Source organism: Squalius cephalus (genome assembly GCF_949319135.1).
Source record: "Squalius cephalus genome assembly, chromosome: 7".
Lineage (NCBI taxonomy): Eukaryota > Metazoa > Chordata > Actinopteri > Cypriniformes > Leuciscidae > Squalius > Squalius cephalus.
The window spans coordinates 29,762,665-29,776,074 of record NC_137128.1 but is presented as its reverse complement, the minus strand read 5'-3'; the positions used below and the strand labels follow the sequence as shown (position 1 = coordinate 29,776,074).

The window sequence follows — 13,410 nt, the reverse complement described above, 5'->3', positions numbered from 1 at the left end:
GGACAAATAGTATGCAAAATTAGACACAGTTTAGCCATATTCTACATTCTAGCAGTTCACAGTTCAGTCTTGATTGTGATGTGGCTTGGACCACACAATCTAACGTTCATACTAACGAGCTGATGAGGACACTAGTGAAACTTCAGAAATTATTTCACTTGAGGGCTCTTGACCAAGACCTCATGCAATATTCAAATGCATGTTCTTAGCCTCCTGCAATCAGTGGGAGATTTTATATATTTTAATTATATATATATATATATATATTTGCACAACAAAAACTCAAGGTGAAGAAGGGAAATTGTAATCTCTGTATCAATATAATGGGTGTATTCTTCACCACTGGATGAAAGGCTTTTTGGTTCATAGACGTTGTTCTTGTAAACAGGTGTGCTGTGGAACTTGTCCTCTTGCGATGCTCTGAAGATGCCCATAATTCAGGATGCTCTGGCAGTGCTGACCAACACGGTCATTATTCCTCACTCGGGCTGGGACACATCACCCCACCAGGACGACCGCAAGCTGCACCTGCATTCCTCACAGGTGCTCCGCAATGCTACCGGGTGCCTCAGGTACAGCTCCTAATTAATGTCAATCTAAGTATTTATTCAAAATATATTTTTTTCATTTATATACAGGCACAGTTTCTAGTTTTGCTCTTAAGAGGCTTAACCTTCACTTAGAAGCAATTCATTGTTTTATTAGGTGATAATTCAAGTAAGATTTATGCAAATATTATGCAAATTTACATCTTTCAAAATGATATGATGAATTTGTGTGCCTTCAGAAATGTCACAGTATATTGGGGTCTCAGTGAGCAAAAGTACATAGCTGGATAATGGCTCTGTGCTTCTGTGTGTCAACCAAACACATTTGTGAATTAGCTTTGAGGCATTTCTTGGAACCCTTCAACTGATAACTTAAGTTAATTGATTTGAATAAATAGATTCAGTTGCTTTTGATGAATTTGGCTGGTCTCACGCTCTGTGCATAAAACCATTTTGTGATGGACCTCGTTCTGCCACTTTACTAGGATTATATTCTGGCCAGGATTGATCTGATTCAACAATAGGATTCTGTCCACTGTGACTGTGGATCTGGTGGCATGCCAAAACCTTGCCTATGTCCAATTCTCTTTTGTCCAAATCCCCCATATGTTTGACTGCTGTATGTTGTGGCTTTGTAATTTTTAGCTGTGATGGTTACATTATTTGCACATTTAAGCTTTTCCATCGTAATGCTGTTGATATTGTGTTGATTATCTTAATATCATATTTTCCAGTTGCTTTCTATTTTTTGCTTACTAAACAGAAATGTGAATTTTGATATCACTTAAGCTAGAGCTCACTGGAAACATCAAAAAATCTGCAGATACTTTCGGAGTGCAGAAACTTTTTTACTTTAAAACTCATTAACAACACTTTACATTTATAGCACACACTATATGCATATACTATGCTCTCTCCCTTTGCGCATCAGCATTCAGGTCTAAAGCAGCGGGATTGTAGAAAGTGCTGAGTCACTCTTGGATGGCTGGACTAAGCTCCCTACGCCCAGCGTGATAATTAATCCTCTTCATGGATGGCTGAGGAACTAGAAGTCTGATTGAATATTTAATGGTTGGACACAGTTGCCACACCACCTGCAGCTGCCTGAGACACACAGATCTCTTAGAAGCTTCTTGGAGAGAGAGAGAGAGAGAGGACAGGATGTGGTCTTTGATTTCTCACAAGCACCTTCTCAGATCAGACTTCCTGATTCAGGTCTCCCGAGGCTCCAGCTCTTGGGATTCTAGGCTTGTTGCTTTGAGGCATGTTGCTGGTGATTCATAAAGCTGATGTGAAAATTTTCTTTGTTAAATTACTTTCTCGTATCACAGAGTTGACTTCTCAGAAAGTATTAAAACAGTGCTATCCAAATATTGTTCTGTGTGAAAAGAACTTGGGGGGGGGGGGAGTGAGTTTTTACTCATTTCCATGAAAAGCTTATTGATGTTGAAGACCACTTTGGTTGGTTTAGTATTGACTTGAAGCTCAGAACTGCAAAAACATAATCAATGGTGTCGATAATACAAAATGCGTGACATTGTATGCATGTGTGCGTTCTTGTGTTCTCTACAGGAATGTGAGCTCAGCCGGAGAAGAAGCCCGCCGCAGGATGAGAGAGTGTGAGGGTCTGACTGATGCGCTGCTTTATGTCATCCAGACAGCCCTGGGCACCAGTGAGATCGACAGCAAGGTTTGACCTTTTCCTCCCCTGCCTTTCTACCAAAGTTTTATGCATTCAACGGAGCACCACAGAGAGTTCTATCAGGTTTAGTTGAGTGCTTTTCACTCCCCAACCATTTTCAACACAGCACTAGAGTACTTCTTCATTGTTAAATGTTAGATGAGATTGAAAACACAATGCAGAATATGCAAAAATTCCTCAGTGAAAAAAGCCAGTTCTGCTGAAAAAAGGCCCGTCTAGACCAGTCGCACGCCCACGGACCACCCACAGTCCGTTCACTCACCATCTGATGAATTTCACTCACAAAACTAGAAATCACTTTCCCTAATCTGGGATGCATTTCCCAAAAGCAAATGACCAACATAGTTAAGCGATTATGTGTTTCTCAAGACCATAGTTCCAACAAACATTCAGCATTGCAAGTTGTGTGGTTGGATCTACAGTTCTCAACCTGTGGTTCGAAGCATAGTTTCTTGTTAGACAAGTCACCTTTATTTATACAGCGCTTTTTACTATACATATTGTTTCAAATCAGCTTTACAGTGATAACAGGAAAATAATTAAACAAGTTTGTCTTGGCTGTACAGCAGATCTAGAAGAAAATAGTGTCATAGTCCAGCTGAAGTTCGTTCAGTGATGGTTCATTTCTGTTGTAAAAAAAAGTTATTAATTTAGTTTATTTATCTATACAGCCGTTCTGGAGACAACAGTGATGTCATCGTCCAGCTCAGTTCAGTTCTCATACAATGGTGTCAATGCAGGCAGATCAGTAATATTGTTGAATATTAAGAGTTCCCAGCTAAGCAAGTCAAAAGCCAAAGGCAACAGTGGCAAGGAATCAAAACTCAATCAGGTGACAGAATGGAGAAAAAAAACTTGGGAGAAACCAGGCTCAGTTGTGGGGGGGGCAGTTCTCCTCTGGCCAACGAACAAACAGTATATGATTATGATTCAAGCAGCATTACAGGTCAGAAGTCAGATTCAATAGGTAATCAGAAATGTTAATATGACACATTTCTGATTGGCTGACTTCCCGTAGCTTTTAGAAGTGAGTGCACATAGGATTTTTTTTATCAGTCTGCCTGGAAATACAGATTAAAAAGGGACCAGAGTAAAACAATGATTACTTCTGAGTATGAAATAATTGGATTTTCCAAAGTTTGACAAGTTAATGGCTTAATCTTTGAACAATATTCAGTTAAGCCATTAATTCAGTTTTGAGTTTTGTTTAAGGCTCTTAATAGCAAGTTAACTCGTCCTCTAGTTAACTGAGCAGAACTTTATATTACAGTTTATGTCTGTGATAAAGGCTGAATTTTTTCCTTTTGGATGGACAGGAATTCTGATCACAAAGTATATATAATGTTTTCTGATGTTTTCTAAACAGCCGTTCATCGAGACTGCAGGACGCAGATTTAAATTAAGTTGTTTACATGCTGTTTAATATTATTGTGGTATAATATTTCAGATAAACCCATCCTTAAATCTTCCTAGCTACATCACTACACTGGTCAAGCAGGTTTGCCTGCAGAAATATCTGTTTTAACCAGCTTGTGCAGTTTACAGTCTAGCATATAGCCCACCTAAATCTAATTAAAAATTATTTAGGATGCTTTTAAACAGGTCCAAACCAGTAGTTTTTTTTTTATTTTTCCAGCAGGGGCAATAGACATTGTATCAGACAGACAGTTTAGGTTTAGTTTCAGCTCCTTTAATTGCTTTTACCACCAACAATGTTGTACAAAACAAGCTGCAGTTGCTATTTAGAGAGGTTTATGGTAATTATACAGAAAAAGTAATGCAGCGACACACCTCTCTATTTTGAGTCCATGTTTTGTTTGATTTTCAAGGGGTCTCTGTTACCAGCATAATACTTTGTGAGAACAAGTTTGAATGAGGAAAAAAAGAGTGTCACACTTTAATCCCTCTGAAAGCATTTACAAGATCAAAGTCGTCCTCTTTGTTTTTCCTGCCTCACTGCTCATCACAATAGGATTAGTTCTCCAGTTCTCCACTGGAGTCCGTCCAAAAGACTAATCTAACAAGAGACTATTAAGAGTTCAGAGCACAATAATGCACAGCCTTCACAAAGAAGACAGATTGTCTTGCAAATAGAAAAAGACATTTTGATATTTACTGTGTCAAGTAAACTCAAACTTCTAGAGGTGTGTTAAAGGTGTGTTCTGGAGTGTTAATCTGTAAACTTTTTTTTTTTCCCCACTCTTTGCGCGTCAAACGTGCCCCCTTCTAGACCATCGAGAACTGCGTGTGCATTCTGCGGAACCTGTCGTACAGGTTGGCGGCAGAGACGTCTCAGGGGCAGCAGATGGGATCGGAGGAACTGGACGGGGTTCTTTGCACCGATGCCAGCGGGAAGGATGCAGAGAGCTCCGGCTGCTGGGGCAAGAAGAAGAAGAAAAAGAAGAGCCACGATCAGGTGGGCCGGGGGTTTTTATCCCTGCAGCTGTTGGCAATTAGCATCACTTAGCAGCATTCGCGTACGGGTCGCCTGCGTCGACACTCGTCCTCCTCCAGTGGATAATTACGTATTTTCCAGGCTGATTTCATTTAGTTTCTGAAAACAGATGAAGATAGGGGCATCGGGAGTGTTTGTTCAGCATTTGCATGGGATGAATAGCGAGGTAAAAGGTGGCATTACTTTGCATTGTGCCTTTTAAATAACTAAATTGTCTGTGAGTCATCTGTTCCTTTAACAACGATGCAAATGCACATCTGGCTGTGTGACAGTTTGCCCTGTTTATTCAATTGCTCTGTATCTCAAACAACTAGTGAGCATTATCTTCACAAATTTCACTAGTACACAACAAAAGTACAGTGTTATTTCCCTTTGCCTTGGCCACTTTAATTATCTTGGAGTGCCTTGTAAATATTATAGTATATGTATAATCATTCCGTACAGTGGTATGATCATCTTATCTCATCAGTACACATGTCACATTGAGCTGCAAGATACATTAAGCTTGAGTCACATAACATTACCCAGTCTCTTCCCTCTCTTCTCCCCATCATTTCCTGATGCCTGATGTCTTTATAAATAAAAGTGGACAAAAATAAAATCGCATCTGGCACTTTCCATGAATAGGGTACAATTTGGGGTCCTATTACACTTTGGCACAAAATCCCATGTTTTTTGTTGTGAAACACTCTCCATCCTCTTTAAATAATGATTTTTGTCCTGTCCCATCTGCACTGTATCTAGCAATTAAAATCATACAACAGTGTCATCATTTTTGCTGAACTGATAACCAGTTCATTGTTGTAAAAACATACACTAATGTTTAAAAGCTTGGGGTCAGTAAGATATTTTTAAAGTAGTGAATACTTTTATTCAGCAAGGATGCATTAAATTGGTCAAAAGTGACAGAAATCTGTTGTAATGTCTTTACTATTTCAAATAAATGCCATTATTTTGGACTTTCTATTCATCACAGAATCCAGAAAAAAATAATAATCACAGTTTCCACAAAAATGTTAAGCAGCACACATTGATAATAATAAGAAATGTTTCATGAGCAGCAAATCAGCATATTAGAATGATTTCTGAAGATTCATGACACTGAAGACTGAAATAAAAGCATCAAAGACATTTCAAAAATATGCTGAAATAGAAGACAGTTATTTTAAATTCTAATCAACTTTTTTAATAAGTATTATTTGTTTTAATTACAAAAGAATGTCATTTTTAAGCTTTGTCCCACTGTTTGTGCTCAACTCTGTTTTTTGAGAACATTTTTTTTTAAAAGTTTGTCAGTAATTACTACCCAACCTATGGTCCCAAACTTGTGTGTCCCTGCCATGTGACATTAGTAAAATTAAAAACCCTGTTACCCTTTCTGGTATAAAGTATTATTTTTATTTACTTTTTTCTATTAAATTTATTGCTTATTTAATATTTATTGCTATAAAATCACAAAAATCAGATTTTTTGAAGAACTTCATTCAGACATGTCATATATTGCTAACAGAGTTGCAAAACGACATAGAAAATAAAACAACTAAATCACAGTTGATGATCAATATTTTCTGGAGGTTGAGCACCTACTTTCTTTGACTATTCTTTTTTGGTTCAAGCTCTGTTTTGTACCTTATTTGTGGAAGGTTTCTGTACGTGATGTCTTTCTCAGTAGTACCACTTACAGATATTTTGTCTCGTGTAATGACACTTGTGTCTTTGCTTTCAGTGGGATGGTGTTGGGCCTTTCCCAGACTCCAGTGATCCTCCAAAGGGACTGCAGATGCTGTGGCACCCGTCCATAGTAAAACCATACCTCACTCTGCTGTCTGAGTGCTCGAACCCGGACACACTGGAGGGAGCGGCTGGGGCTCTACAGAACCTGGCAGCGGGTAGCTGGAAGGTAGGCCCCACCTTAAAACCTGTGAGTAGCCCTGCACCTGAAGAGCCACGAACCAACCAGACTGTCTCTGGCACACACACCACCATTATGACTGACACAAATACACATTCATACCTCAAGGTCATGGAGTTAGAGAACATGGTGAACTTTATCAAGAACAAAGTCTCTTTTGAGAGTACACAAACAGTGTAAGATACTGTATCTTCAAATGGATAGAATGTAAGAAAAGAGCTGAATTCTCTCTCAAAGTCTTGAAAGTGTAGACAGTGACTCAAATATTCTGTCGAATTCTGCACTTCAAATCTTCTGTTGTCCTCATTTTCTGCTCATTTGTTACAGAAAAGGGAAAACAAACAGTGGTGTGACATTATGCAAAGTTGACACAAATCTCATTTGAACGCATCTTTTCAGTTGATGTATTGATAATCATTTTGCGGCACTTTTTTGTCCGTTTTCTGTGCCTGTAGTGGTCGGTGTACATCCGTGCTGCTGTTCGGAAAGAGAAAGGGCTGCCCATTCTGGTGGAGTTGCTGAGAATAGACAATGACCGGGTGGTGTGTGCTGTGGCCACAGCTCTCCGAAACATGGCCCTTGATGTCAGGAACAAGGAGCTCATAGGTAGGTTCGGGACATGGAAGTGTATTTGCCTCAAGCTAACATTTTCTCTTTGACTTCAGCAGAGCCGAATGCCGCAGAGGTATGTGTACCCCTAAATTACTTTTAAGGCAGAGGCCTTTCAAGATCTATTTCTTTTTGTGTGTAAGTGTGTGTATTTGTTATGTGTGTATCAGTGTAGCGTTTCTAGTCAGGTATTGCTGTGAGACGAGGTGGCATTGTTTGAAAGGCTGCTCACGACACTAACAGACTATTGATCTTTTTAATAGTTTGTGTATTCTGATGGGCCCCCTTGTCTCCATGGCAACCGCTCGCACTCTTTCAGTCTGGTCTCGGCCCTGAGTGAGTTTGAATGCGTGTGAATCTCTTTTGGAATATAGGGCAAGAGGAACGGCGTAAAATGTACAAGTGTCGAGACGCCGGCACCCTCGGAATACTGCGGGTTCTTTGCGGATAGAGCTGTTCAAATGTCCTCCATTATTTAAGGAGATCAGTAATGAAGTGGGCAAAGCTGCAAGCGCACATGGGAACCTTTCTTTCATGTAACTTCAGTGCATACCGGTTGAAAGCAGTTTTGTAGCGCAGGTTGTTGCAGAGAGAATTAGCTTCCCAGTGGGAATGGGTATTTCGCGGTCACATTAAGTGTAAGCGAGCTGCTGGGTATATCGGACGCTTTGGCATTTCCAATGCTGCAGTTGTTACAGCCTTGAGGTTCAGCGCATTTAAAAAGAGCTTTGCGTGCCCACGGTAGAATCTGAATTCAAAATCTGCATCTCTGAAAAGGCCTCTGGTTGTCATACCTCCTCTCTGACTTTTCTTTTCTGTTCATCTCATCCACGCAACCCAAAGGCAAGTATGCCATGAGGGATCTGGTCCATCGGCTACCGGGCGGCAACAATAACAACAGCACCGGCTCCAGCAAGAGCATGTCCGATGACACCATTACAGCGATCTGCTGCGCTCTGCATGAAGTCATCACCAAGAACATGGAGAACACCAAGGCCCTTCGTGACGCCGGCGGCATTGAGAAACTCATCGGCATTGCCCGCAGCAAAGGAGACAAGTTAGTATCTTGGTGCTCTGTAAAATTAGCATGATCAATAGACAAACCAGATTTTACACTATTATATCCTACAGAATTAGGCATATTTAAATGGACAGAAAATTAGTTGATAAAGGAAGAGGACATGCTGGACTGGATTGTTTATTATGAAAAATGAAAACTTGTGACAGTGTGAAAAACAGCACTTGCCTTGAAGGAAGCCAAGCCTCCTCTCAGGAGATATTAGGATAGATGGAAGTCCAGTAACTCTATTGGATTTTGTGAGCTATTGTACTGGATCAGTTTACTCTGAAAGTGCATTACAAGATAATGTTTCCTTTTAGTTCTTATGGTTAACATTCAATGCCGTTCAAAAGATTTTTTTAAAAGAAATGAATACTTTTATTCAGCAAGGATGTTTTAAAGTGATCAAAAGTGACAGTTAATACATTTCTAATGTTACAAAAAGATTTCTATTTCAAATAAATGCTGTTCTTTTTTTCTGAATTCTGAAAAAATGTAACATGGTTTTCACGTAAATATTAAGTAGCACAGCTGTTTTCAACATTACTAATAATAAGAAATATTTTTTGAGCACCAAATCAGCATATTAGAATGATTTCTGAAGGATTGTGTGACACTGAAGACTGGATAAATGGTGCTGAGAATTCAGTTTTTCCATCACAAGAATATTTTTAAATATATTAAAATAGAAAACAGTTTCAATGTTTTCAATGTATTTTTAATCAAATAAATGCAGCCTTGGAGACTTCTTTCAAAAACATACAGTTAGAGACTTCTTTCAAAAGTCTTACAGACCCAAAAGTTTTGAACAATAATGTAATTTAAACGAATCTCCTTAGCATTTACTGTAGATGTTAATTGTGTTTATCATTCTCATTTTTTTGAGTTTTTGTGCCTTTGAATACATCATCAGTAGAGAAATCTTTGCACAAATTGATCTGAACTCAAACGCATTTTCACTGAGATATTTATAATCTATGTCTAACCAGCAGATTAATACTTTGTTTGTTTATATTGCTGAGAATGTACTTTTTAAAATAAAGTTTATTTATTGTAATACAGGGTTTTATTAAGTTAGTTTGCACAAAATGCAAAATAATAATACTCATAATAATGAAGCAATCCATTATACTAGAAGCCCCAGAAATGGATTCGAAACCAAACATTGTATTGTTTATATTATTGCAGATAAGGCTATGTATTGTATCCATTTTCTCTTCTATGTTTCTCTGCAGACACACCCCGAAGGTGGTGAAAGCAGCTTCTCAAGTCCTCAACAGCATGTGGCAGTACAGAGATTTGCGAAGCCTCTATAAGAAGGTAATGAATTCTGAAGACCTCACTGTTCTCACATCTATTACATTTGCTCCTATATACTTTTGAATAGGCATCAGAGGCTTTTTACTGCCGAATGGTGTAGCTATAGCATCTACCAGCAGGCGCTAACTGGCCCATTCTGACCACTTGGTTTATCTCAATTATTTTAAAGGAATTCAATTTTGCATGAAAATCTTTTTTCTTTTTTTTTTCATCTGTGTCTGTCATATACTTGAAACCAGGAGGTTTTGATGAGTGTTGCTTCAGGATGAATCAATGATCATGTTCTTCTTATTTTTATGACAGGATGGCTATTCTCAGTATCACTTCATTGGCTCTTCATCTACAATTGAGAGAGACAGACAACGACCCTATTCCTCCTCTCGCACCCCATCTATCTCTCCTGTGCGGACTTCGCCCAATAATCGATCAGGTGAGAGACGCTCCACTTTTCTCCATTTTGACAACAAGTGATATCATTGATATTTCCTTTGTCTTTATCTCCTTGTCGGGAGTAGATTAGAGGAATAAAAAAAGTAGGCTACTTGGGATGATCAAAACTACTTATTTTCCAAATCAGTTGGTTGCATAGCCAGTGTGTTGCATAAACACCTAGTCAACTCATCAGTTTGTATAATAGGATGGTGCAAGGTGGTCGGTGTGCATCAGGATGGAACAAAACACCAGGGTCTCGAGACACACAGAACTATTAAATAACCACAATGCTCAAGGTGCTCAAAAAAGGCATGACATTTGTCAGAGAGCACACTAAGTAAAGCATCTAAAACAAGTTGACCTCACTAATCAATTAGTCATTTGTTGGAGAATTAGGCTAAGCTACATTAATCCGGATAAATTTGAAAACGCCATTTTCGTTTCAAAACGCTTCACACTAGCGTTTCAAGCGTGTCCAAAAGTTTCTCATTCACATTGAAACATCGGAAAATGCTAAATTCACCTTACTGCACATGTGTAATACCTCATAAAAGCTCACTGAGAGGATACAGACGGAACAGACATCAAGTTTGCATGCTATTCTTCTGGCAGTATTGTTTTATTTAGCAAAATATCTCACCATTCACTGATGCATCCAGGAAGCACTCAGTCACCATTATATGTTTGGTCTGCTCTCACTGCTCTCACAAACGCAACTGCTCTCATGTTTTGCCACAGGACAGCAATTGCGAGTAAATTTTCTGTCATCTTTGCTGGATTGTGATATGAAGAGTGTACAAAGTAACATCTCTTTAGCAACAGTGTGAAAGTGAATAGCACATAACAGGCACAATAGCGGTACAAACATACATAACTATGGGCTCAATACGCGTCACATGACTAAACACGCGTCATCATTTTCAAATACCTCCGTTTTCACAGTCCACACTACAATACGAAAACGGCGTGTTCCAAATGATCCACTTTGGAAAGCATTTTCAAAAAGCACCGCTGGACAAAACCACCATCTCAGTGTGGACGGAAGGCCAAAATGGAGAGACAAAGATGCGTTTTCAAACGAAACCATATTAGTGTGGACAAGGCCTTAGTCAACTAGTCATTCAAAATGACTATTCCCAAAGTAGTACATTAAAAGGACAATAAAAAATGTGGCCATGCCGTTATGTGATCATAGAGGGAACAGAGCTGTCATGATCAGGGTACATCCTGATATTCTTCTATTTCCAACTGATGGCAGGAAGGAGAATGCAGTACTGTCTGTCAGGACGCCATGTGTATCCTAATTACACAGCGCTACAGAAGAGTCTGTTCTGCTTAATTAACACACTTTGTTTAGAAGGCACTGTCTGTTCTCTAGTTGTTTCAGATATCAAAGATTATTTAGTAGATTCTGCTTTTGCACTCATTTTATGTTTAATAGTGTTACATCATTTCAAGTCTGTGATAAATCTGTATTTACAATGCTCATTTTGTTTATTCAGGGCAACCTGAATATTAAGTGCTTATCAAGTCCTCACGTATCATTGGAAAAACAAAGAGGATAGATTTATTATTATTTATTTATTCTCCCTGCTGCTTGGGAGGGTGTGGTGGGGAACTATCCCAAATGAGAATCTCACACCTTTTAAATTAAAGTTGTAATTGTCAGGAAACTTTAAATAAGTACATTTGCAAGTAAGATGGCCATCCAGAGGAATAGACTGTGCCCCGACTGACAAAGTCATGCTGAAAAGAGCAAGAGCACTGAATCTGTCCCCAAGAGCCGATTCATTAACATGTAAATAATTAAATAGATGATGGCACATAAGTAACTTTTTTTTCTGATATAATCAAATTATTTTGTTGTAAAATAATCTTTTCTTTTAATAGCTTAGGATATTATTGGGTGGTTTCTTCAACTGTGTTCACTTGTATATCCCAAGGGTTTTATTAAGACTTGATTTCATTTGACTTTTTGTTATACTGTATGAAGGTCACATTAAAACTCTGGAAACTTTTTATTATTATTAATTCTTGATACTTTTCAAAAGCCTTTTATGTATAAAGTAAACGTTATTGTTTTACCCTTTCCTGACTTGAAAACTATATGAAAAACCATCACAAAAATACTAATTGTTACATTAAAAAAAAGAAAAGAATAAATACTGAAAAACCATCTCAGTATTTATTGGGTGAATTATAGCAGTTTTTACTGAAATTACGGCAGTTATGTTGTATTTTGTGTCGTCACATTTTCTCTGCAACAAATGTATATATTTATAATATAAAACATTTAATGTCATTAAACTGTGATTCGTGTTTTTACTTTGAATGTGTTCATATAATATTTTAAGTTAATCCCTTTTATAAAGTGTTTTTATGAAGTCTTACATTCTGTAAATCACATCTCCTGACTAGAAAGGTGAAATAAATGATTGCCGAAGGAACGAGTAAGAAGCCCAGACAAAACCAATCAATTACCTGACCAATTCCATTTTGCAATTAGGAGCAGAACACTGACACTTGTTTGCCTCAAAAGGCAACAAGAGAATTGCTTCATTACAGTAAATGAGTTTTTTATGTAAAATAAAAGATCCCTTGATGGAATGAGATCTTATTGTACTTTCAAATGCGTCAAGACACTTTCTTCTGAACAAACAGGCTGTTTTCCCCCCTCACTCATTATTGGTTGACTTGCCGTGTTTTTTAGCAAGTGCCCCCACCTCCCCTCGAGAAATGATGAGCTTGAAGGAGAGGAAGATAGACTATGAGACAACTGGAACCAATTCTGGTTACCATGGAAACAAGGGCGAGCACACCTCCAGAAAAGATGCGATGGCAGGTAAGGCTGCAATTCGGAGTCCTCCAGCGAAAGTTTAAAGCTTTCATATAACCGCCATCAAATGACTGACAGAGTCGACAATGATTTTCAGGCAAACCATCAAATAGACCAATAACAAAGGCAAGGAATTACACCCGAGTGCTGTAATTAGTACAGTATTAGTAACAGTGTAACACTTTTATTTCACAGAAAGATGTCTGATATCTCACCCTTGCATCTTGGTGTATAGTCTTTTACCTCAACAAAAGTCATGAACTGCATTTCATATATCTGCTCACCTGTTTCAGGCAGACGTTTGCTGTACCTGTAGAAAAGTCCTCTGAGAATCTTTATAATTCACTGTCTCCGCAGCTCAAATCTCAAGTGGAACATCTACACTGTTCAGAGGTGCTTACATGTCTCCTGGTGATGACATCAAACATAACCAGGTGAGGTCACCACAGATCACGCAGCATTGTAATAATGTTTAGCTCATACTGATATTTTGGTATCTGATATTTTACTCAACGTTAGTTAATGTATCAACTAGC

At 38.4% G+C, this 13,410-nt stretch overlaps 1 protein-coding gene across 10 annotated transcripts in view; it reads left to right on the top strand.

Annotated features, from left to right (window-relative positions):
* Positions 1-13,410, top strand: part of ctnnd2b (catenin (cadherin-associated protein), delta 2b) — an 81,542-nt gene that overhangs the window by 64,281 nt on the left and 3,851 nt on the right. For 7 of the 10 annotated variants that reach the window (XR_013821722.1, XM_079876129.1, XM_079876125.1 and 4 more), the window contains 10 exons: positions 389-572; positions 2,121-2,238; positions 4,481-4,666; positions 6,432-6,626; positions 7,073-7,223; positions 8,070-8,283; positions 9,522-9,606; positions 9,910-10,036; positions 12,749-12,880; positions 13,232-13,308. Coding sequence is in view for 8 of the 10 variants with exons in the window: in XM_079876129.1 (XP_079732255.1) it covers positions 389-572; positions 2,121-2,238; positions 4,481-4,666; positions 6,432-6,626; positions 7,073-7,223; positions 8,070-8,283; positions 9,522-9,606; positions 9,910-10,036; positions 12,749-12,880; positions 13,232-13,308 (1,469 nt within the window). In the remaining 2 variants the exon portion in view is untranslated. The remainder of the gene's footprint in view (positions 1-388; positions 573-2,120; positions 2,239-4,480; positions 4,667-6,431; positions 6,627-7,072; positions 7,224-8,069; positions 8,284-9,521; positions 9,607-9,909; positions 10,037-12,748; positions 12,881-13,231; positions 13,309-13,410) is intronic. The other 3 variants (XR_013821723.1, XM_079876126.1, XM_079876124.1) reach the window with 1 other exon arrangement.